A 25,525-nucleotide genomic window follows, 5' to 3' on the forward strand; every position below is an offset into this window, starting at 1 on the left:
TGTTCTCACAGTCATGCTGGATTGAACTGTTTGTACTGAATAGAGTTTTCTTCCTCACCGAACCCAAAATTAGGAATTCCTGTTGGCATTGAATAGGCAACAATGATCATTGGTTGACATATGCATAATAATAGATCACATACAGTACAAAATAATGTATAAAATACTAGAGGTCCAGTGCATGAAATTCATGCACAGGGTGTGTGTGGGGGGGGTGTTCCTCAGCCCAGGCTGCATCCTCTCCAATCTGGGTCCCCTTCAGGGATGTTAAACTGCCCATTTAAACCCGATCCCACCGGATAGTCAGACATTCCTCTCACAATCCAGGATTGCTGGCTCCCAACTGCTCACCTGCCTGCCATCTGATTTCCCCTAACTGCTTCTGTCTGCCAGCCTGATCACCTTTAACCACTCCCATGCCAGCCTGATTGATTTCTAACTTCTCCCCTGCCAGCCTGTTTGCCCCCAACTTTCCTCCTCTGCCAGCCTGGTCATCCCTAACTGCCCTCCCCTATTAGAATTTGCTATGATTTCATTACTTCTAAATCAATGTCTACCTTCCTTAGTGTTTTGAGCTCACAATGAGGCAGTTCAATAGTTTCAGGAGGGCACAATCCTCTATATAAAAAGCACGTGGAGGAAGGCCTGGAATAAGGTAGGCATTTAGTAAATATTTATGGAACAATTTATCATGAGTGTGTTTTGGAAGATTCTCATAAGAGTGTCAATAAAATTGAATTATATAATGTGTGTTCATTTCACTTATAAAAGAAGCTGTTGGTGAACACAATTCTCACACAGTGAATGTGGGCAGAGACACAGTTGGGAACCAGTGACTCTATGCAAACCATTACTCATCACACTGGACTAAAGCAGGAGTTGATAGTGGAGCTGAGAGAGACGCCGACCAGGGGGACACGAGGGCCGGGTTCATGTTCTGGGGCCTGTGCTGCTCTGTACCTTCCCAGGGCTTCCCAGAAAGCAGCAGCATCTCCTGCTAGTGCTGCAGCAGGACTGGGCCAAGCACAGTGTCCAGGGACGTTGCGTGTAGCCCAGAAACCTTAACCAAAGCTTCGCATCTTGCTTGCTTTTCCCAAAGGCTCTATGGCTGCCAGGGGCATGTGTTCTCTGGGAACTTCCGGTTCAGACCAATGCCACGTGGCTGCCAGCCTTTGAGACTTACTTTCCTCGTGAATGGTCTGGTAATGGGAGTCGGCCTGGAATCCAGCTCGCTGGGCAGCCTACATCGGTATCTGACAGGGAGTGTGCTGAGGGGAGGTGATCTTTCTTAAGCAGCAGCTGCCAAAAAGGGGCACTTGGGAGGGTTTGACGTGAGGCCACGTAATTCTGTGAGGGCACGTTGCTTTGGTGAGGACAGAATGAAAGCTCAAGCCCAGGCACTGCCACTTGTAGGATGTGTGTCCTTAGGAAAATCATTGTAAATGGGAATAAAAATTTATACTCTGGAGAGTCCTCCAACATGTGCCAGGGACTGAATCAGGTTGTTATTTTTTTTATATCAATACTATTTAAGTCAGTCTTAAATCCTGTAATTCTTATAACAGCTTTATCCTTTCATAATACTTCAAAGTAGTTGTAATCAGCCACAGTTGGCAGATGAGATCATTGAAATCTTAAAAAGCTCCACCAGCTCTGAGTCACTTAAGGCATAGTTAATGGATTCAAACCCAGATCTAACAAGTTCCAAAAACCATTCTATATATAATTTCTTTTTAAACTATAGAGTATAATGGACCATGAAGAATATTCCAGAAAGATTGCAGAAATTGGAGAAAAACTCTCACATGCCAGTAAGCAAAGAGCATAAGATGTTCTTGAAGAGTATTAACTAACCTAATATGGAGGACCTCAAAAAGTAGAAAATTCCTTCAGCACATTCGAGTTAATAGTTGATTGCCTTCTGTAAAACACTAATTTCTAAAGATCACAGCAGAATCATTGATCCATTAGAAGATAGAAAATACCCTTTATTGAGTGTGGAACATTGTACATCATTCTTTCTTTCTAGCAAGCATTCAGTGGTAGTTACCAGTCCCCATTTTGCAGATGAAATAGAGGCATAGGTAGGTTACGTGACTTACTGAGGCACCCTAGCTTGAAAAAGAGAACATCAAGAATTTAACCAAATCAGCCAGTCTCGAGCCTGTGCCCTAAGTAACTTGTTTGGCTGTTTGTGATTCAGGGATTGATTTCTGTACTCATTTGGGTTGCTGCATTTATTATAAGTGCAAAATGTGATGTTGCTATACTCCTATTTGTTTTCTTTTTTTTAATTCTATTTTTATTGTTGGCACTATTAGAGATGTCCCCATTTCTCCCACCCTTTGCCCATCTCCATCCAGCCCCTGCACCCTTTCCCTCTGGCCCTCATCACACAGTTATCTGAGTCTATGAGCTATATTCTTTGGCTAATCCCTTCATCGTTCATCCAGTACCTCTCTCCACTCTCCCGTTTTCCCTCTCTCCTCTGACAGCTGTCAGTCTGTTCCATGTATCCATGCCTCTTGTTTTCAATTACAAGCTTCATGCTTAAAAAGTACGTACAGTATTTTTTATATATATATTTTATTGATTTTTTTTTTTTTTTTTTTTTTTTTTTTTTTTTTTTTACAGAGAGGAAGGGAGAGGGATAGAGTTAGAGAGAGACCTAGAAACATCGATGAGAGAGAAACATCGATCAGCTGCCTCCTGCACACCCACTACTGGGGATGTGCCTGCAACCAAGATATATGCCCTTGACCAGAATTGAACCTGGGACCTTTCAGTCTGCAGGCTGATGCTCTATTCACTGAGCCAAACTGGTTTCAGCAAGTATTTTGATCGCATGTAGTTACTTACACAAACTTCTAGCATCCCCTCCTGGCCATTGGAGGTATGTTATACATTTAAATTCCTCTGTATTGGAGCCCCTGTAAGTGATGTCTATTAGCAGCAAAGACTCAGTATAATGAATAAAACGCAAGGCAAAAAACAGGTTTTGCAAATTGTATTCTTAATGTGCTTGGTAGTTGTAGGCAAGTGACTCCTTTTTTTGCCAGGCCCCCATTTTGCCAGCCTCAAATGAAAGGATTGGGTGATGTTTTTGGGTGTTTTCCAGTTCTAATAATTTGTGGTTCTGACTTAAACTGGTATTGGAGATATTGAAATAACAGGTGTAGCATAATGAAAAATGGAAGTTTATTTTTATTTGGATCAACAATAATGCAGATTGCTTGCTTCCTCTGGATTTGATACTGCTCTAGAAAAATTCTATTCTGGGGTAGGTCCCTTAACAAAAACATATTAATTCCCATGAGTCCCGTGACTCCTGGGAATGAATGTGTTTACCTGGTCTGCTAATCTGTTTCCAAGCCTAACCACCACCTGAGGCTCTTACTTCCAAAGAAGGGTGTGAACACAGCCTGGGAGAGAGTGCATGTGTACACACTCAGGTGCACTTGTAAACAACTACAGCAGACTCCAAAGGCTGAACTGTGTTAATTTTACAGGTAGTTGGTTCTTGGCCTTTCTAGAAATTAAAGAGAATACCCTTAGTAAATTTAAATATGTATACAAAGTAAAGTCGCTTGGGATTTTTAGAATTCTCATCTGTCTGCATCACCCCATTATGCTTCAGATTTATTTTTTACTAGAGGCCCAGTGCACAAAATTTGTGCACTGGTAGGGTCCCTAGCAGCTGCCAGACTGCAAATTACTCAATGTGCTTGTATATAAGGCCCCTGGAGCTGACTCAGAACATGGAGCAGGCTGGTGGAGAGTTTATCCATTAGTGGGGGAAATGAAGGGCTAAATGAAGAGAGCCGAATAGGTAACAGGCAGAGGAGGGAGTGGTGAGGAAGGCTTTGTTGAGGAGGTGGGGCTTGAGCTGTGCCTTGAGGGGAGGGGGAATTGCAGCAGCAAACATGAAGGGGAGTGCATTCCAGGAGAGGGCATTGCACTGGAGCAGGGTTTAGAGGCCTGGTGGGAGGGCAGGATGGAAAGTGAGAAGACTGGTCTGAAGGAAGTAGAAGACAAGTATTAGTGAAGACAAGCAGAGGCACAGGGTTTGATATGACATACATAGATATTTATCATCAGTATGGGGGCAACAAAAGGGGTTATATGACATACAATAGATACTCATCATCAGTGTTGGGGGCAAAGGGGTATGACATACAATACATACTCATCATCAGTGTGGGGGGACAAAAGAGGGATGGTAATATTGATATCAGTCTATGTAAGATGACTTAGGAGTGCAGGCAAGCTGGAAGAAAGACCATGAGAGATCAGGGAAGATCATGGGTCTTGCTTTTCAGGATGAGGACCACTCTTAGATCAGGTGGCAATGGTTAAAGGGCAAAGTCTCCTACCATTGTGAGGAAGAAATGGAGGCAGGTGTGTGTAGTATGGAAAATGAAGCACAGAGTGGGCTCCCACGTTGCAGGCCTAGGGTTCTGAAGAAAGGTTCTCCGTTGGGTTTCAAGTAAAAACCAGAAGGCAGCGTGGGCTCCATTGCAGAGGAGTGGAGTCCCAGCAAGGCAATCAGCCATGTCTAAGGCTTCGAGGTGCTCGGTCGTGCAAGCTGCGTGGCATAAAGCACGGAGCTTCAGTCCTCTTTAAACTCATTGACTTACGGTAACTTTTGCAGGTTCCTAATGGCTGTTTCTTGAGTGGACCATCAGAATGGGCCCTGGGGTCCTGCTGGAATTTGTCTAGTGGCCTGGTTACAGCTCCTTCATGTGATAAGAGAGGGCTCCACATTCTGAACCTGCACCCCCCGGGCAGCCCCACACAGGCCAGATGTGGTATTCTGCCCCAGCTCTGTCAGGAGGAGCAGGGCCTGTGGGAGCACGGTGACAGCCGGGTGCATAGAGCTCCTCCCATCCCAGGCCCCCGGCTATGCTGAGATGCTGCTAAAATTCAAGTTGTCAGAGAGTTTAGCGAGTACATACGTGCATGTCTAAATGCAGGCCTAAATGCATGTCTATATGTGGTACTGGTAGGAATGCAAATAAGGTGTGTGTTCCATAAAACCCACAGGCTTTCTTGTTCTTATTCTTGGAAGGTCCTTTAGACTATCTGAAGGACTGAGTGCCACTGGGTTGGTCAGAAAAATCTTAAAATACAAAGAGGAGGCCTGGATAGGGTTCTGGGGTCAAGGCCCTTTGTAATAAAGCATAACTACGGTACAAACTCACCAGTATGTGGTCAGGTGATGTGCCACAAGGTGGATTGGTGGCCTGAGAACTTGAATTGGAGTAACTGAGAAAGGGATGTGTAAGGACCTTTCACACTAGTAACCATAGGAATTCCTTGAAACAAACCACTCACAGGTCCCTTAGGAAATGCACTGACATGGAAAAGAATGTTTATTCCGCGTCCATAGACATTTCTGGAGAATACCACCATCTCATCGCTTCCACTTCCCCCTCTGAATTTTCACTGGTTTGGAAAATTTAGGATCCTGAAAATTCCTGAGACAAATAATCTGATTACATTTTTGGTGTTATCAAGTCTTTCATAGGCTACACATAAAGGCAAAGCAGCTCCTTGAAAGCATGCCATTTTGGAAGAACTTGTTAAATTCCTCCAGGGATATCACAGGTGAAGGAGCTGCGCCCTGCCAAGCTGTTCACTTTGGGATCTGCAATGGGGGACAGGGGAGAGGAGGGGGAGAAGGGGGGAACATCAGAGAAACACCAGGGGAACCGCTCCAGGAGGTGGGACAATGAATGATTTTTGGGGAACATCAGGTGCATTTATTGTAAGAACTGCTTTTTCAATCTTAGCTTTCAAGCTCTTTTGAGAACTCTCAATGCCAGGGATGGCTTTTCTATGACATGTTGGGCAATGCTGCATGTTGTTTGCTGAGTCATCAGTTGTGCTGCTGGACCGTGCACCTTCTTTTCTTGCGCTGGACCAGCATTCATGATGATCCAGCTTCCCCGGACATTAGCCCCCTCGAAATCTCAGGTGGATCATTGCTATTTCCCTATCAACACAAACATCAACGTCAGGAACCCACCCGGAGAAGTCAAACCATGAATCATAATACATAACAAAATCCTCAGTCTAGCCATGGGTATTGTCGATCAGCTTCCACTCTGTCTAGAATTACACTGGCAGGAAAAGCGTCTACACGAAATGGAAGGTTTTTGCTGTGAAAATTCTCTTCCATAAACAACGATCCCCCTGAGCTAGTTTTCTTTTTAATGTGCCTACACACATAAAGATGTCAAAAAGAAAGGTGACAAAAAAAAAAAAAAATGAGGCTGGTGTGAGAAGAAATCGCTGATTATGAAGGTCGTCAGGTTTTTCTGTGATACACAGATCTGGGGCCACAGCCGCCACCTCTGTGGGGCCTCCGTCCGCAGCTGTTATTTGTGCTGTAGTGATTGTCAGGCCGCGAGGACCACCAGGGACCAGCAATCACCGGAATGAACGGGGGGGGGGGGAAGGAGCCATGGAGCACAACCAAGGGTCACAAGCAGATTTCTGCACAAATAACAACTCCAATATAACACAGTAGGGAATCCGACTGAGACCAGCTTTCCAAAAACAAATGACTCGTCAGAAGGAACTGGGGTAGTCGCTGGAGCGGACCAAAGGTTTATTCGGAATGACACAGCACTGAGAACATTATCGTTACAGATGATCTGTGAATACAGCATACCTTAGTTTAGGACAATCCGTGAAGTGGAGTCGCATAAATAGAAGGAGGTGGAAATATAGAGGAGCTTATTTTGAAGTGTTCTTTTTGGGGTGGGTTTCTATGCCCCGATCTCTAGCCAATCTCTTAAAGGCAGACGTTAGGAAGTTCGCTGCTCATCCCGACCAGCCTGCCTCCAGCCACAGCAGCCGGACATGCAGGGAATCAGGCTCTGCCTTTCTCCAAAGGGACAGCAGCTCTGACCTGCCTCTTGTCATCGCACCCCAAACGATGCGCGTTACGGACACAGATACCGTCGACTGTTTTGGCAATGGGATGGCTGGCTTTGTTCTGAGGCAAAAACTGCAATTGCAGTGCCAGACAGAATAAGAGCAATGCATGTACCAATGACACCAGGGAGGCAAAGGGCTACCATGGAAAGAAAGCAGCTATGTATATGCCTTCTGTGCATACACATAGGCCCGGGAGTGATGGGAACTAGCTCGTGCACAATGTCCATATATATGTCTATATATATGTGTGTGTAAAGAGAAAGAGAGACAGAGGTGTGTTGGAAAAGAACATTGAAAACTTTTGCAGCAGTTTCGTTTTAAACACAGTAAACTTGTAAGAGAGAGAGAAAGAGAGAGAGAGAGAGAGAGAGAGAGAGAGAGAGAGAGACAGAGAGAGAGAAAGAAGGGGCGTGGCACGGGGGCACACGGCCCCAGAAGGAAACCATCTTGCTCTACAGGATCACTCAGCACAGCTTCTGCAGGGCAGCACCTCACACTACACACCTGGTGCCCAGAGTTAAGGTCTGGAGAAAGCTACTTTAGAACTGGTGGGAGGGGGGTCAAGTACAAGAGTCTCCACAGCTCGGACAAAGCACAAACAAACTTGTTCTGAATCACAGGGGAACCAGGGAGGACTTTCTCCTTCATTTGCTTTTTTCTTTTCTTTTCTTACACTTTTTTTTTTTTTTTTTTTTTTGCACACATGCTCCGTGGATATAGCCTTCCAACCTGTATCTGGCATCAGCCTGCAAGTCATTAGGAGCGTAATAGCAGAAGTGAACTCTTCAGGTTTTCACGAAGGTTTAAAAACCTCAATGCCAGGCTCTTTTTGCAATGCCCTTGGCCCTACTCCAGGCGCTGGGTGAAGTTCTCTGGGAAGAGGCCTCTGTAGGTGGCGAGGTCTCTGTACTGGAGCCAGTCCGATTCCTTCACGCCGACCAGCCAGCCCGCGTCCTGCAAGACAGAGACAGGCCTTTCAAGGTCCAGCCACGGGGAAAACCCACACTGCCAACAGTTAAACAAAGCAATCCGTGTAGTCAGTGTTGTGGCTCTGCACCAACATGTTACGTTACATGTCCACTGCTGTGCTGAGGTCAGTGGGGAGGCTGACGGAAAGTTGCTATTAATATTATAATTTTGTATAAACGATAGCTGATGGATGGCAACTGGAGTATGACTTGAGTTGTCCAGGAAAAGAAAAGGGTTAGAGTTACAGCAGCAAAGTTCAGCCAGTGTGGCTCGGTGGTTGAGCATCAACAGGTCACTGGTCATTGACCTATGAACCAAGAGATTCCTAGTCAGGGCACGTGCCTAGGTTGTGGGCTCGATCCCCAGTACGGGGCGTGCAGAGGCAGCCAGTCAATGATCTCTGTCATCATTGATGTTTCTGTCCTTATTTCTCTCTCCTTTCCTCTCTAAAATCCATTCAATATATACATATTTTTAAAAAGGAATAATAGCCAGCACAAAGAGAGGGATACATGTAAGAAGATGTTATGCACAGGAACATTTCTTGCCCTGGGGGTCACGATGATCAAAAGGCTAGATTAGAATATAGTGCTGGCAAGGCCATCCAAGTTCTTGGATTTCATCCTGAACCACCTGCTAATAAAAAAACAACTCTGTTATCCTTACCCCCAGCTCACATCTTGTAACCTAAGTAAACCACCACATCCTGGGCTGATCCAATAGTAATGGTTAGAAAAGTAGCCGGATGTTACTGCTGTGTTATGGTTGCTGTTATCATATCTATATTTTTCAAGTTTATATAAAGTACAAAGCAGTTTGTTGTCATGATATTCTTGTTGGAAACCTTCGTATATTCTTTATAGATCACTGTTTATAAACATGTGTCTATTTTGTGGAACTGCAGACACTTAGTCAGAGAAAGGTTAAATAGCCCATCTGTGTGTGGTCAGACAGCACAGGAGATGGCATGTAAAACTGAGAAACGGAGATGGCCATCTGTCCTTGGCCTATGAAAATAAGCCCATTCTGAGCTGAGCTGAAGCTGAGCTGAAGGAGCAACGTGAACATACAGTCCATTCAAGCCAAGCTGGTGGGGCATGGCTATCTTTATTATGTTAACCAACACATGAGAGAGATCCCTCATAAGATGAAGGATGGCCAGATTTAATCGGAACCAATTCCCAATGAAGTTTCAAGTACATCAGATAAATGGGAACTCAAAAATTAAAGGAGCTGAATACATTCTCTTGTGATATAATCTGAGACCATAAATTGATGCTGCTATAGAGACAAGAAATATAAGCATTTAGACAGGCCAATTTCTGAAGGCAGAAAAAAATAACAGTGGGAAAAATTGACAATAAAATAACTGATAATATCCTAGGTGATGACAAAATTATTCTTTTTAAAATTATGATGTTATATGTGTGAAGGACAAAGTTATACATAAAGTAAAAGGTGGTAACTAAATATTTTCTTTCTATTTTATTTTTAATGAAATTTATTGGGTAAGCACACAAAAGGCCACGCTTTTCTCTGCAAGTATCTATATTTTATATTTAACTTTATTTATAATGAGTGGAAAATCTAATGGTGCCAAGTAGAGTCAAGCACTTTAAAACTGTTTCAACAAAAAACAAAAGTAAAGGACTGGCATAAACCTACACTCAAGATATCTGTAATACTCTCAATAAAAATAAATGTAATAAAAAGATAAATTGCAAGATGTATATCCTGAAATAAAATTTATATAGTAAACTGAACTATTACTAACCAGTATCAATCTTTAGCTGAGGCAAATAGAAAATTAAATTTTAACTATTTAAACTATGTGGTAGACTAAGAATTTCCAGTTTTGGTAATGGTAAAATAGCTTGTAGCAGACAAATGCTTCTGCACAGAGCAATTCTAAGCACTAGAAAAAACTATATATTTTTATAGACCTAATATGTATAGATATAGGCAACTATCGGGTCTAGTAATAATTAATGTCGTTTTTAAACATCCGTTTAAAATCTTGCTTGGCGTTGACTTGTATTGACATAACCTTCAAACACGTGGTATCTACAGAACGTGTGAAGTGCAATTAACAAGTTTTGCTTGAAAAAGTTTGTGTTTGGTTTGGTTTTTGTTGCAAAACTAGGGCTAAGAAGATGGCAGATGAAGAGCATATTTGGCACTGCATGCTTTACGAGTTCCAATTAGGAAGAAAAGCAAGTGAGGCTGCAAAAAACATCTGTAGTGCTCTTGGTCAAGATGCAGTTAGTGCCAGAAAATGCCAGCGTTGGTTTGAGAAATTTCGCGAGGGAAATTTTTCATTAGATGACAAGAGTGGTCGAGGCCGTGTGTCCAATTTTGATCAAGAAGCTCTTCAAGCTCTTTTGGTGCAAAATCCTCAAATTACCCAACAAGAGCTTGTGACAACTTTAAATTGTTCACAAAAAACAATTTCCAATCAATTGCGTGCACTGGGCAAAGTCCAAAAGTTTGGAAAATGGGTTCCTCATGAGTTGACCGACAACAACCGTAATCAAAGAGTCACAATTTGCAGTTTGCTCCTCTCTCGTCAAAACCGTTTGCCGTTTTTAGAGCAAATTGTTACCGGAGATGAAGAATGGGTGCTGTATGTTAATTTGAAAAGGCGGCCTCAATGGTTGGACAAAAATGAGGCTCCGCAGCCCACGCCAAAACCTGACTTGCATGCGAAAAAAGTGATGTTGTGTGTTTGGTGGAATTTTAAAGGAATTCTTCATTATGAACTTTTACCATCTAACCAAACCATTACAAGTGCAGTGTATAGTGCCCAATTGGAAAGGTTAGCCCAAGCTTCAAGAGAAAAAGAACCCGCGCTGATTAATCGGAAGGGCGTAATTCTTCACCACGATAACGCACGACCGCATACTGCAAGAATCACTGCTGAAAAACTGTGCGCCAGTTGGAATGGGAAGTTCTCCCTCAACCTGCATATTCTCCTGATATTGCCCCTTCCGATTACCATTTGTTTCGTTCTTTGCAAAACTTTCTTCTTGGAAAAAAATTTAATAATGAAGAATGCCTCAAAAATGCATTGACCGAATTTTTTGCATTAAAATCACAAGAATTTTACAACAGAGGGATTACAATGCTTCCTGAGCGTTGGGCACAAGTAGTAGAAAACAACAGCAACTATATTGTTGATTAAATTTTGTTGTATTGTTTAAATAAATTCGATTTAAAAAAAAGGTATTAGAAAACGACATTAATTATTACTAGACCTAATATTTTAATACAGAAATGACTATTAGTTACAAAATATTTACTATAAAATGTACGTTTATTTAATGGGCTTGTTATAAATAAAGGGGTTGTACCTATATAACAATCATTTGAAGGCACTGAGAGTAACCAAAAGCAGGCAGACATCAGAGACAATTTAACTCTTAGAAGTAGGGTGCTGTGCAGGTGGGATCTGTGCTAGTACAGCCTTTCCCCTGGGGGTTCTTCTCAGTCGTTGTGATGCAGGGCATTCAGAGGATAGATTTGAGGAGCAGCTGTACTTTTATGGGGGATGTCTTGAAAAAAGAGACATACAGGGAAAGTGCCTCAAATACACAGAGAAGCTTCTCTAAAATCCTGAGCTGCCCCCAAATTATGAATGCATAAGGGGGACCCCCAAGAGGCCTTGGGAAAGCAGGAAGGCTGGAAAAGATGATTCAAATGAGTGGTGGGAAGGCAGAATTTAGAGTTCAAATGCCATCAAGTTAGAGGGCTTGATCAACCCATCAGAATTTCTATTGAAATTCCAGATGGGGCATGTCTTAGAGGTAGAGACAATGACCCAGGACTAAGAATTTATCCTAAGAGTATGGCAAACCTGAAACAGACCCATTCTAACAAAGTGAGTAAAACAAACTTCCATGGATTCAAGGTAATTATCCAGTGGTTTGAATGGCTGCTACAAGAAGTAATCTTCAGAGATAGAAAACAGAATCCAGACTCTATAATGAATTACCCACTGTAAGAAAATTTCTACAGGTGAGAAAAGCAGGAAAATTTGACTGACAAAAGTCATCTATTTATATAAAAAATAAACAATGTAATAGCATCCCAAACCTAAATTTCGTGATGTACTGTTGTCATAAGCCCTTAAATCCTTTTCCAAGTGGCCTTGCAGCATCTCAGAAAATGCAAACGGCTTCAGGAAGTCACCATGCCCAAATGAACCTTAGGCAAAAACCAACAGAGCTTACTGCACTTTCCAATCTCAGCCTTTACCTGGTCAGCTTCCGAATCGGAGGGGACCACCAACACCACGTCACCCCTTTGTAAGGTAAGTTCATCAGAATTTGCTGCCTCGAAATCGTGCAGTGCTTCCACCTGCAAAGTTGTAAAAGAACTGAATCATGTGAGGAAGAAAAACAGGTCAAACTCTCACAGTCTGAGGATCTGCAGGCATCTTAATGGCATCTCCAAGCTGATAAAAAGGAAGACCTGTACCTCCCCAGGGGAGGAGAAGGCTCCTGAAGGCAGAAACGAAATCCTCTCCTTTACTCAACACATCCTATTCTTGCAGACGGAAACTGGGCCACTTGGACGCATATTTAGTAATGCAATGCCTTCTGCTAGAGCTCAAACGCTGTGCATTGAAGTTTAATGCATCATAATTTTGCTAGAGATTTGCATGTAATTATCTATCACAGATGCTTTATTATGGTTTGTTTTTTAACCTGAACTGAAAATGCCTAGCTGAATGTTCCTCTAACCACAGCTTCTGTCGCATTGGGAAAACTGTGGCTTGCATGTTATAATGAAATCAGGATTTAATCAAGTCCTGTGTCCAGTCTCTTGCAAATAAACTTCCTTCTTTCTCTGTCCTACGTTTTAAACATGACAATCTATTTCTAGTTCCCTTTTTGGAAAGATTTCTTTTAACTTTGAGTATAGAAAATTTTTAAAAAGTAGAAGAGTAAAATGAGCCCCATTATGCAGCTTAAATAACAATCTATAATCACACCCGGGTCTATTTCTCCCATGTCCCTCCCTCCCCTACCCATGAGATTAAATAATCAGCTCTTCAAATGTGTTGTTTGCATGTAGAATCATAAAATGTCAGAGCTGGAAGTTACTCTCTTATCCCCAAATTCGTTTTTCTGATGAGAATACTGATACCCAGAGGGGGTGGGGTGGGCAGTGAAGTGGCCAGTAAGGAGGTCAGAGGGCCCAGCTGGGCCCGGCCTCCGGCGGCACCCTGCATCCTGATTACTTGTTCTGTAACACAAAACACGGTGGGACACATGCCCTCACCTGCCACAGGCTTAGTGTTTTTGTCACATAATTCATTCATAAATCCATTATACCCACCCCATCCCATAGGATGCAGCAACAGGTACTGACTAAGAAGCAGAGAGAAGAAAAAGATCATGACCAGGCAATCCCGCCCACACGAACAATCAAAAATTTAATACTTCTTAAAAGACCAAGACCTGAAATTCGACATGTAAAAGCGAATGATGGGACTTTTAATTCCTGACAATGTTCTATTACGGAGGATCTGCTGCCTTTCCCACGTAGGTGAAGCCTGTGTTTCTAGTATCTTCTGGGCTGGCTTTTGTAAGGGCCCTTCAATGCACAAAGGTTCTATGTAACCACTTGCTGGCCTCTCTGAGCAAGAGCTCCTGCCCACAAATTTTGGCCTGGTTTCTCTCTTCCTTTTCATAGAAGTCCATTAACATATGTATCCACTTTCTTTTAAAATACTTATTGGCTCCCTGCTGTGTCCTGCCAGAGTTGCCAGAGTTAAATGGGTGATTCCTGTGTCCTGCCTTCCGAGGTGGGTATAATCCAGCTGGGAGCAGGTGAGCCCAGGGCTGGAGGCCCCCACGGAGCTCTGCGGGGAGCAGAGGGCACTCAGGTGGAAGGCAGGAACCCACTCACTAACAAGGGCCATAGCATTGAACTATCCTTGGCTAAACATGGAAAGACATCACTGTAGTTCCCTTGCCCACAGCACAGAAACCCTGCCCTGTTGCCATATGATGTCAAGAGGGAGGGGAAAGCAGTGCAGAAAAAAGGTCTGTGCGGCAAAAACTAAAAATGAACATCGGAAGCCAAAGGTGTGAGCTGAAGGGCCTCAAAGCAGAGGAAGGACGACTGGCCACCGGATTTAAAAATGAAGAATGAAGAATGGAAAGACCTTGTAGAGAAAGCCGGGAGGCACTTCCTGAGAGGCCTGGCTTGCAGGCGGAGCGGAGGGCTCCGGCTGGGAGTCCTCAGGAGCCTTCTGCTCAGCAGCGGGCGCAGGCATCTCACTGGTGGGGCCTGAGAGAGCCGGGTCTTCAGTCGCCTCCTTGGACTCTGCACCTGTCGCTATTTCGTGTCCTCCCTCCTCTTCGTTGTTGGAAGCGGGCTCTATGATGACAGAAGGGATGACCTTCTCCTGGGGAAAGAAAAACGTGGTGGTCCTTTGGAAACATTCTCCCCATCACACCCTCCGTGGCACCCTCATTTCAAAGACCTTCCTGCGGTTCCCCAAAACCCGATTTAGGCTTTCCGGCCCTGGGGCCTTCCGCCTTGCGGGGCCTTCCTCCTTTCTCTGTCTCCTTCGTAGGATTGGTTGCTGGTTCCTTGAACAACCATCCAGTCTGGTAAGAGTGAGGTTTCTGCGTAAACTGGGAGGAGGGATAAGAGACGCCGGGGAGGGGCGGAGCCATGGCGGGTGGAGAGGACAGTCCTGAAAGGACCCGCAGTGAGATTCCAAGGATGGACTTTCTTGCCGTGGACCACCTGCTTTTCTCCCAGGGCCTCCTGGGGCTCCCAGAGAGCCCGAAGCCACCTGGTTGGTACAGACGTGGCCCATTTGCTGATTATGGTCAGAGCCACACCCCAGTCCCTTTCTGGGATTAGGACTCCTGCCAACCACTCCAACACGCCACTATCCGGGGAAGTAGGCCAAAGGATCACGGCCTCCCCCTTACGTTTTGACAAAGGTGAGAGCAAGGAGGGAGAGGTGGGTTTAACTCACGTAATGGACATCTGGAGATAGTTATGGCTTTTCAGATTACAATAATAATGATTTCTATATTGCCTCAGGCATCAGTGGACAAAAGCACTTCCATTCTTCAATTTGGAGGAAATAATACACTCTTTCAACAAGTGTAACAATATAATAATATATACAAACATATTCCCGGCATGGTGGCAAGACAATATGACAATGAAGAGAATTCAGTTCTTTCTCCAAACACCAATGCTACTCGCTGTGTTTCTAGTGGGAGGAAAGGGGCCATTCAGTTTCAAACGTTGAGTAGCCCTGGAGAGACCTCTGGACGTTTATGATGAGTAAAGTAATCAGAAGAATGGAAAGCATTCATTAAGCCCACTCTTCTCTGTTACCTTCTAGAAGGGAGAGGATCCTGGCACGGGGTTGTGAGGAGCTGTGCTTGCTCTGGCCCCAGGGCCTGAGGCCACAGTCACAGCGTAGGGGCTTTGTTGCCTCTGAGCACGTGTCTAAGAAAGCCCGACCTGGGGCAAAGCCCAGCTTCACATATGAGGACAAAGGCTCACGTGACCAATTTTCCTTTTGAACGTGCAACCTAAGGATGGGCTTTTGGTAAAAGAAGCCTAATGTGGGGTGAATGTGGAGGTACTCTGATAACAAAAACCACAAATAATCATAGTAACGTGATTTAATGACTACTACTGGAGTTCTCACCATGTGGTTGGCACCAGGCTAAGCACTTTATGGCCTTTTTCTTACATAATCCACACAGCCACCCTGTTAGTCTATTACACTCCCTTTCTCCTGCCTCCATTCTTTTTTTGTCATCTGTGCTTCATTCTTTTCTTCATAGTTTCCTTTACCTCTACCTGTGCTTAATTTCAGCCTAGTCACCGTAACCCTGGGGGCTTGCGTGGAACCCCAGAATACCAAGCAGCATTCACAAAATGGCTACAAACCTATTCAGCATCCAAGAGTTATGGCCATTAACCAATAGACAGAGCATTCCCACGGGCACATCTCCCCAGCACCTCCATGTCACCGGGCACTTACCTGAGGCGCTGCTGCTTCCTGTTCCTCTGGTTGACATCTGTCACTGTCTGGGACTTCTGCAGTTTCTTTCTCCATCTTGGGCTCCTCTAAACTTGCTGCTTCCCCAGCAGGGAGCGCTGCCTCCATCTCCTTTTCTGCTTCCTCTGCTGGGGCGCCCTCTGCTGCTGGCACAGAGGTAACATCCGTCACATCAGCATCCGTTCCAGGTGGGATCTGCAAACCAGAACCAACAGGTGTCTCCAGGGTCTCAGTGAGTCAGACTCAGCCCTCTCTTCTCTCCCCTCAGCTGAAGCTCATCAAACTGTGAAGTTTTCTTTGTAGTGTCCTAAGGCCCAGGCTTTAAGTATAGCCAGCAGGCTGCCAACTGTTCGGCAAAACTCCAACTCCTCTTTTTAAAGATATACATGCTTATTGATTTCATAAAGGAAGGGAGAGAGAGGGAGAGAGATATAGAAACAGCAATGATGAGAGAGAATCATTGATTGGCTGCCTCTTGCATGTCCCACACTGGGGATCAGGCCCGCAATCCAGGCATACGCCCTGACGGGGAATGGAACCATGACCTCTTCGTTCATAGGTTGACACTCAACCACTGAGCCACACCAGCCAGCCCAACTCCTCTTTTTTCCTGGGCGCCCACTCAGCCTTCCTTGCAGTCAGGTGTAGCAAATGGAATTTGAATGGAAGGGACAGATGCCAACCCTGAGACATGGCTTTCTAGGTGTGTGTGAGGGGGTCCCCTCCACTAGCCTTTTCTGTTTAGTCATTTGAAATGAAAAGCCTCCTCACCATGCAAAGTCAGAATTTAGAAAAACTGCATTTCAGCATAAACTTGAAAATCTGCATGGGGAAGGTCCCGGAAGCTAAATCACAGTCATGGGGGGGAGAAGGAGGGGAATGAGGGAGTTTTCTCATGAAACTTCTTGGGAATGAATAAAAATCATATTTACTATTAGATATTCATTATAATCAAAAGTCAAATCAGATTTTGGGTCCTTTACTAGGAATAGTATAATAGAAAAAAAGGGAAATTTTGTTTCTGGGGTTGGATCAGTCAAAAGAGGAAGGTTAAGTAGTGCTTAAAACATGCAATAATGAAATGAAGAAAGTATAGTCAGAAGTTTAATTTTGAAGAACTTGGTTGTGGAGTCCACATCTTTAGCAAGAGGAACGTCAGCGAGGCTGATCTGATTTGAGTGGTTCAAATCAGAAAGACTGAGTAAGAAGCAGAGTATTAGATTGATCTTGTATAATGTACCCAGGGCACATATTTCAAAAAATTGATTTTTCTTTCTGGTGTGATTAACATTAGACAGTCCTTTCCGTTATCAAATAAATTCTACCCAGTTTGTCCTATTAAGTCTGGAAAGCTTAAATGTTGCAGATATTAAATTGTCAGGCCCAGAATATGAAAAGGGAGGTGGGGGGGGGGTGCCCACAGAATGGACATCAGAAATGGGAGATGGAAAATACAAACCACACACCTACAGCTCATCGCAAAGCATTAAAAATCTTTCTTCTGACAAAATCGGTTTGGGCCGGGACCGGTTTGGCTCAGTGGATAGAGCATCGGCCTGCGGACTGAAAGGTCCCGGGTTCGATTCCGGGCAAGGGCATGTACCTTGGTTGCAGGCACATCCCAGTAGGGGGTGTGCAAGAGGCAGCTGATCGATGGTTCTCTCTCATCGATGTTTCTAACTCTCTATCCCTCTCTCTTCCTCTCTGTGAAAAATCAATAAAATATATATATTTTTTAAATCGGTTTGGCTCAGTGGATAGAGTGTCAGCCTGTGGACTCAAAGGTCGCAGGTTCAATTCCTGTCAAAGGTGTGTACCTTGGTTACGGGCACATCCCCAGTAGGGGATGTGTAGGAGGCAGCTGATCAATGTTTCTCTCTCATCGATGTTTCTAACTCTCTATCCCTCTCTCTTCTTCTCTGTAAAAAATCAATTATATATATATATATATATATATATATATATATATATATATATATAATCTTTCTTCTGACTCAAATTTACAGACAATAGACTATGTAAAAGTAACCTGATGCAGAGTACACTTTTCCATAATACAATATTTTACTTTGGGAATTAAAATTAATATTATGTTAACAGAAATATATATATATATATATATATATATATATATATATATATATATATATATATAATTGATTAGAGAGGAAGGGAGAGGGAGAGAAAGATAGAAACACCAATGCTGAGAGAGAATCACTGATTGGCTGCCTCCTGCTCACCCCCTACTACTGGGGATCAAGCCCTGCAACTTGGGCATGTGCTCTTGACCAGAATCGAACCTGGGACCCTTCAGTCCACAGGCCGACGCTCTATCCACTGAGCAAAACTCTAACCCTAACCCTAACCCTAACCCTAACCCTAACCCTAACCCTCTCTCTCTCTCTCTTCCTCCGTCCCTCCCTCCCTCTCTCCCTCCCTCCCTCCCCCCCTTCCTCCCTCCCTCCCTCCTTTCTTTTCTCTTTCCCTCCTTCCCTCTCTCTCTCACACACACAGGGACATAAAACATGCAGAAAAACGGTTGATAAGAATGATGGCAAATAAAAATCACCAAAATATTGACATTAACAATGCTGGTAGAGTCAGGGTGCCAAGGAAACCGCCACTTGACTAGGGAGGGGAAAAAGCAAACAATTTGAATGACCTACTTAGGGAAGGGAAGAAACTAACAGCCCTCCATCCTTCTCTGAGTCCATGAGTGATGACTAATGTCTCTAGTCAGGTTTGACAGAGCCTGTAGACCCCTGCAGAAAGGGAGGCGTGCCCACTGCCTAGATCCCCTTCTCTCTCTGCCTCTGGCTTTGCTCTGATAATCAGTGGTGCCCAATTATCCCTTTATGTCTGGGATCTGTGCCACATTTTCTGCTCTTACCAAAGTATTTCCACAGCATATTTACTGGCTGCAATAATAGAACAACATTAAAATACAATGCGAAACAAGAATCCTTTTGCTCAGATTAAGTGTTAACTCTAGATAAAATCAAGGCAAGATTGAAAAAGATTTTAGTAATAGGGTTATTCCTCTCTTATTATATTTATGCATTCCAGTGTGTTAACTATTTGTAGATTTAGAAAAGAAAACAAAACAAAACACGTTTTCTAGACTTTCCTTGCTACTGTAGATGTTACACCTGCTAGGAAAAACATGATTCATGACTATTTTTTAATGTATTATTCAGGGAGACCAGGGGACTGAAACCCCATGCAAAGTATTTCAAGCCTTTGTTATTCAATGTTATTGTCTTTTCTTCCTCACTCCAAATGTTAAGAGATACACCATTATCTTATCTTCTGCCAAAACTATATACTATCTGTGGACCAAATATATTTATAGGGGAAAACGTGTAATGCAAAGAGGAATTTAAACATTTTCTAGCTGCCCTTAGGCACGTGTTTACTTGGGTGCTCAAGTCCCAGACTATTGCAAATCACAAGGGTCAGCGGGGAGCCATCTTGGAAATGGTGAGCAATTCTCACTTTCTCAATCAGATCTGACTGCTTTACCACTCAGCTTCAACAGTCTCTTTGGTGGGAAGTGATGGAGTTATGGCAATCACGTCAGAAAACTGCCTCTCCACTAAGGGGGCGGCCCTTGATGCCAGCTGTCTACTATCCCGGGTGGGGATGGGTGAAAATTTCACATACTTCTCCATGCAAGGCTTAGTTATTATACTTTAAGAACCATTTCATGCCTTGGTTTGTGAAAAATTCTCCCAGGCTTGCCTAATATTTCTAGAACATGGTACTATTAAAGTTTTTACTTCCTTTGTATATTTAATGACGAGCATTAAAATGAAAAAAAAAAAAACATAGTTGGTCAGAGTGAATCTGATATCATTTTTGTGATTTATTCTTTAATACTTTCAGTTTTCTCATACAACCTTCATTTACTAATATGTGTGCCCTGGATGCACTTCATTTCATTAAAATTCTCCTAGGGTAAATGCCACAAGTGATAAGGAGAGAATACAAGATATGTATATTTTTAAATTTTAGCTAAGACATGGTTCTTCCATGGCTAAAGGGCACAGAGGCAGAGAGCATCTGTTTTCTGACCTTTGCTCTTGGCAGAGGCGCTCAGCTGAAAGATCACTGAATTCTGAGCTCTCCAATGTGCCCCCAAAATGAGTGTGATCTTCCTGAGCCACAGCCAGGCTTCTGCCTGACAGTTTCAATATATTGTAGCCCTTGAGGGAAACTGACATTGACTGTGACTCTACAGCTGTTCAGGCATCTCCCAGGTGTTTGACATTCACAGCACATCACTCACCCAGCAACCCTATTGGATCGTATCCCCATTTCCTAGACAAGTCAAATAAGACTGACAGTTGAAGTAACTCACACAGCCAGTAAACCAGAATTGGAAGCATTTAACTCTAAATTCTGTGATTTTCTTCACACCAACCCACATCCAAGTCAACAATCAGAGTTCCACAGGGATCTTGAGACCCGGAGTGCCTCCAGGGACCCGCTGCTTCCTACTGGCAACTCCCAATAACAACAAGAGGCGTTCGAGAGAGAGAGAGCTCAAGTGTGTTCTTACCAACAGCCAGCACATGCACTTACACACTGGGAATGCTGCTCCTCAAAGTGAGATTCATAGATTATAAGTAAAATCTCTCTTCACTCAGATACATGTAGCATCTGAGCATCTAAGCAAGCATAAAATCCCTCTTCGTTAATAGCAAATTATGATAAAAACACTGAGAAGAGATTGGCTGGGTAGACTTTCACTATGTTATTTTTGCAACGAGGCCCTTAGACTTCATTGTTTAGAAAGATATGTAGAGAATGGGGACATGGAAAAGAAGGTGACTCAATCTCCTCCTGGCTTTATCCATTGTATTGCAGAGTTACAACCGAGGATGCTTAGAAAGGCGGTACCTGGACACACACAGCTATGTTTATGGTGAATATGTTAGCGGTGAATATGTGCCCAAAGCTGAAGGGCCCTGGTCTCATCTAGCACGATGCATTTTATTTTATTTTATTATTATTATTACTTTTGTTAATCCTCACCCAAGGATATTTTCCCATTGGTTTTTAGAGAGAATGGAAGGGAGGGGGAGAGATAGAGAGAGAAACATCAATGTGAGAGAGGCACATCAGGATCGAACCTGCAACCAAGGTATGTGTCCTTGGCCGGAATAAAATCTGGGACCCTTCAGTCTGAGACCGATGCTCTATCCACTGAGCTAAACCAGCGAGGGCCCAATGCTTGCATTTTACAAGTGGGGAAATGTGACAAATGGGAAGTAGCACTGGAGATGGAGCTGGGGATCTGAGTTTCAGTTCTGATTCCTCCACCAGTTAGCACTGGAGCTGGAGTGGCCCCCACAGTCCTATTGGGATGTAACCAAGAAAGATCATGTCACAGTGGGAATTGTTGCTACAGGCCGCCCTGGCTTTTGCTGCTTATCTCGTATTCTGGATCCAACTTGAGCTCTTGACTTGTCTGAAAATCCTAGCAATTGTATAAAATTACACATTTTTCTTCAGGATCCATTTTAAAGAAAAGCCCAAGATACAACTAGGGCAGTGGTCGGCAAACTCATGAGTCAACAGAGCCAAATATCAACAGTACAACGACTGAAATTTCTTTTGAGAGCCAAATTGTTTAAACTTAAGCTTCATCTAACGCCACTTCTTCAAAATAGACTCGCCCAGACCGTAGTGTTTTGTGGAAGAGCCACACTCAAGGGGCCAAAGAGCCGCATGTGGCTTGTGAGCCGCAGTTTGCCGACCATAGAACTAGGGTCATTACAGCCCCAAGAAAAGATCCTGTATTAAAAACAGGCTGGCTGCAGAGAAAAAGGAACCTTTGTGCACTGCTGGTGGGAATGCAGACTGGTGCAACCACTGTGGAGAACAGTATGGAGTTTCCTCAAAAAACTGAAAATGGAACTCCCATTTGACCCAGTAATCCCACTCCTAGGAATATATCCCAAGAAACTAGAAACACCAATCAGAAAGGATATATGCACCCCTATGTTCATAGCAGCACAATCTACAATAGCTAGAATCTGGAAACAGCCTAGGTGCCCGTCAGCAGATGATTGGATCAAAAAACCATGGTACATCTACACAATGGAATACTATGCTGTCATAAAAAAGAAGGAATTCTCATCATTTGCAGCAACCTGGATGGAATTGGAGAGCATCATGCTGAGTGAAATAAGCCAGTCAATGAAAGAGAAACACCACATGACCTCACTCATTTATGGATAATAAAGAACATTATAAACTGATGAGCCAAAAGACAGATATAAAGACAGTAAAGCAACAAGCAGACTGTCAAATTACAGCTGGGAGGGTAGGGAGATCTGGGGGAGATAAGAGATCAACCGAAAAACTTGTATACATGCATATAAGTACAACCAATGGACACAAAACTCTAGGGAGGGAGAATATGTATGGGAGGGAGGGGGGCAACGTTAAAATATGAACACAGATAATAATTTAATTTAAAAAAATTAAATAAATAAATAAATAAATAAATAAATAAATAAAAACAGGCTGGCAGCTAGACCTCCTCTCCATAATTTTCCTTCAGTGTGACCGGAGGGTGAGTTCTCCCCGGAAACACCGGCCTCCACTGGCGTTCCTTTCAAAGAACCTCCTATGACACACTTCATTTGGTACATCTATGCGCTTCATTTCTAATAAGAAACTTTGTGGGTATCCACCCCCCCCCCCCCCCCCGACCTTCATCTCAATCATCTTTTTCAATCTATTTTCCTGGTATGGCCTGCAGCCCCATCATAAACCCGCAGCAGCCAGATCCCAGCACAGCTCTGCTGCTGGCGGCAAAGTTGTCATGGCAACATCTGTCAGCATTAACTCCAGACCTTCTTTAAAAATTCAGATCTGCTGCAGAAATGCCACAGGTAGTGAATTTTTGGTTATTCTGGCCTTTAAGGTCATGGAAGAATACCTAATAACAACACGTATTAAAACATTAACCTTTTCACTGGGGACCTATTTGCAAAGTGTGTGGGAGAAGTGTGTAGGAAAAGTGGATGTGCATTTTGAAGCAAAGTCAAGGCAAACTCAAGAGATGGGGACTGAGCAAGGACTGGTTGTTGAAGTAACAAGTAAGAACCACCTCAACGGGGGAGGGGGGTCATTGCTTCTAGAATGTGGAACCCTCTGGAGAAGTAGCAAGTGTTGGTTTTTAAAATGCATCTTGCAGATACACCGGTAACATGTTTTTATAGGACAAACTAAAGACAATGTCAGCTGTTGGAGGAATAAAACAACAAACACAAATGTAATAACTAACCTTTTCTTGAAAGCCCCTGGTTTCTTTGAGAACCACTGCTAAAATTTTCTGTGTTTGAAATTACATTTGCCTTAAAAAAAAAAAAAAAAAAAGAAAGAAAGAAAGAAACCACCACAAACTTCACCTTGCATAAAACGAATTCTGTCAAGACTCAAAGTAATAACTGTGTGGTGACATTTCAGCGGCAAAAAGGATGACCTCGAAAGGCCAAGCCAATCCAATCCTGACTAATGACAGCCACAGCCAGCCTCCTAATTAATGCTTGGGACACAGTGGAGATTTTTATGGTTTTATAACCAAACATCACACATCTAGCAATGGAAGAGACCTTCCTTAGTAAAAATAGTTTTTAATGTACCTTCTGTTACTGTGGCCAGACAAAGCTGTAAGTCTACATTAGAGAACAAAAATACATTCTATGTGATGTTACTTTCTTAAATAGAAGAGAGAACATGAGAAAGAATTGACTTCATCCAAGGATGCCAATTTTAAAAACAGGGAAGAGAGTAATTTTTAATGATTTTAGGAAAATTGAACTGATGTAAGCTGCCCCATTTTATTAGTTTTCAGTAGATACAAGGGTGAAAAAAATAAGCATTTTCTCGTTGGAGAGGGTGGCTCACATAGTGAGCTCTGTATATGCTGTTCTTATAGCATTTCTGAGTCTCAGCAGGTGCCTGAATCCGTCATACGACTTTCCAGTTTGCCTTGTACTTCACAAGGAATCTAAAATGTTTATTTTTCTGAAGTTCACCTATCTTTAGGGGATAAGATTTTTGAGAATGAAGAATTCTTCCAAACATCTCTGTACCAAACATTAGGGAAGCTGGTTTAGTGATGGTTGTACCATAAAGTTTATTAAATATTTTAATTATCACCCATGGTTAAAAAGTTTATAGATCTTTATATAATAGTCAGTATGATATAGTAGGTACTTGGTAGCTACTAATACTATGTTTTGGGAAAACAATGAACTTGGATTATGAGAAAATAAAAACTTAGGATGGGTAAGAGATGGGATGATGAAGAATCAACTGTCAAACTTGTATTTAACACACGGACTTGTCTATTTCACATCTCTAATCTATTGCACAACATCAAATACCCTTGTACAAAATCATGGGCATTATGAACAGTAAGCCTTACATCCAATAGTCTGGGGCATGGAATCAATGTGGTTTAAAAGCACAGGTGAAGATGAAGCCTGGGCTGCTATTCAAAATAAAGATTTAATGAGAACTTTTCAAAATTGAAGTAATTTATAAATCAATATCTGAACCTATCCAACATCTCCTTATGTCTCTGATATCATCCATATGCTTTAATATATATTATTGAGTTCAGAGAGGAAAGGAGAGGGAGAGAGAGATAGAAACATCAGTGATGAGAGAGAACTATTGGTCAGCTGCCTCCTGCACACCCCTTATTGGGGATCGAGTCCACAACCTGGGCATATGCCCTCACTGGGAATCGAACCGTGGCCTTCTGGTTCATAGGTTGATGCTCAAACACTGAACCACACCAACCAGGCTCCATAGAATGTTTAAAATCAATTCTCTTCTTAATTAAACCATAGAAAAAAAAAATCCAACTGTGTCTTTCCCTTCCTTTGTTAAGGCTAAGGTGGGTGGACAAAATCCTATTCTGGCACCAGGTGAAAATGCGCCCTTGGCATTGGGTTACTGAGATCTCTGTGATTCTGAGAATGACAGTTCAGAAGCAGGGAATCAGCACTCCCCAGTCTAAGTCCGGCCAGAGGCACTCCAGGAGGAACTCAGTCTAGCAGAAGGCATTTCTGTTTCTCCTCCAGGACTTGGTCCAGTCTATGTCTTTCAATGGAAAATAAAAGTATGTTTCTTGAGTCATTCTTCATTTGTATTTCCCATCACTATCTTGCCCTATTGTTTATTTTTCTGCTATTTAATGAACTGTAGATTTGGTAGATGATGTACTCTTTTTCCCAGCAAAATTACCTAGAACACCAATAGCAAGAAACATCCCTTTCATTTCTCTCGTTATTTCACCCAGGCCATGTAATGTTGGAAAACAGGGAGACTGGTTTTCATCTTTGTACAGATTCTGTAAACAGCACCCCGATGAAAAAAGTCTTGGGAAACATTTAACTGCATTTCATAATTAAGCGTTTCACTCTCCATTGGTATTTCAAATTAAAATTTCTTGGTATTAGTCTATGCTTTCACAGGTGTTATACAATCCAATTCCACATGGTGCATCTAGAGCTCGTCCCAGTTTGTGATGAGGTG

General features: G+C 43.0%; 1 protein-coding gene and 1 long non-coding RNA gene across 5 annotated transcripts in view; one reads left to right on the forward strand and one right to left on the reverse strand.

The window, feature by feature from the left end:
* Positions 1 to 6,766: 6,766 nt before the first annotated feature.
* LOC123651973 lies at positions 6,767 to 24,638 on the forward strand. Its single transcript, XR_006741002.1, has 3 exons — positions 6,767 to 7,196; positions 16,665 to 16,670; positions 24,620 to 24,638. It is a non-coding gene; the product is annotated as an uncharacterized LOC123651973 (long non-coding RNA).
* AMPH (amphiphysin) overlaps positions 7,529 to 25,525 on the reverse strand; it is a 118,542-nt gene continuing 100,545 nt past the window's right edge. For all 4 annotated transcript variants that reach the window (XM_045578599.1, XM_045578598.1, XM_045578600.1 and 1 more), the window contains 4 exons: positions 15,944 to 16,156; positions 14,087 to 14,329; positions 12,169 to 12,270; positions 7,529 to 7,899 (listed from right to left, as the gene is read on the reverse strand). In XM_045578599.1, coding sequence (XP_045434555.1) covers positions 7,792 to 7,899; positions 12,169 to 12,270; positions 14,087 to 14,329; positions 15,944 to 16,156 — 666 coding nt within the window. In that variant the 3' untranslated portion in view covers positions 7,529 to 7,791. The remainder of the gene's footprint in view (positions 7,900 to 12,168; positions 12,271 to 14,086; positions 14,330 to 15,943; positions 16,157 to 25,525) is intronic.

This window comes from Pipistrellus kuhlii, unplaced genomic scaffold, assembly GCF_014108245.1.
Source record: "Pipistrellus kuhlii isolate mPipKuh1 unplaced genomic scaffold, mPipKuh1.p scaffold_m20_p_10, whole genome shotgun sequence".
Taxonomy (NCBI): Eukaryota; Metazoa; Chordata; class Mammalia; order Chiroptera; family Vespertilionidae; genus Pipistrellus; species Pipistrellus kuhlii.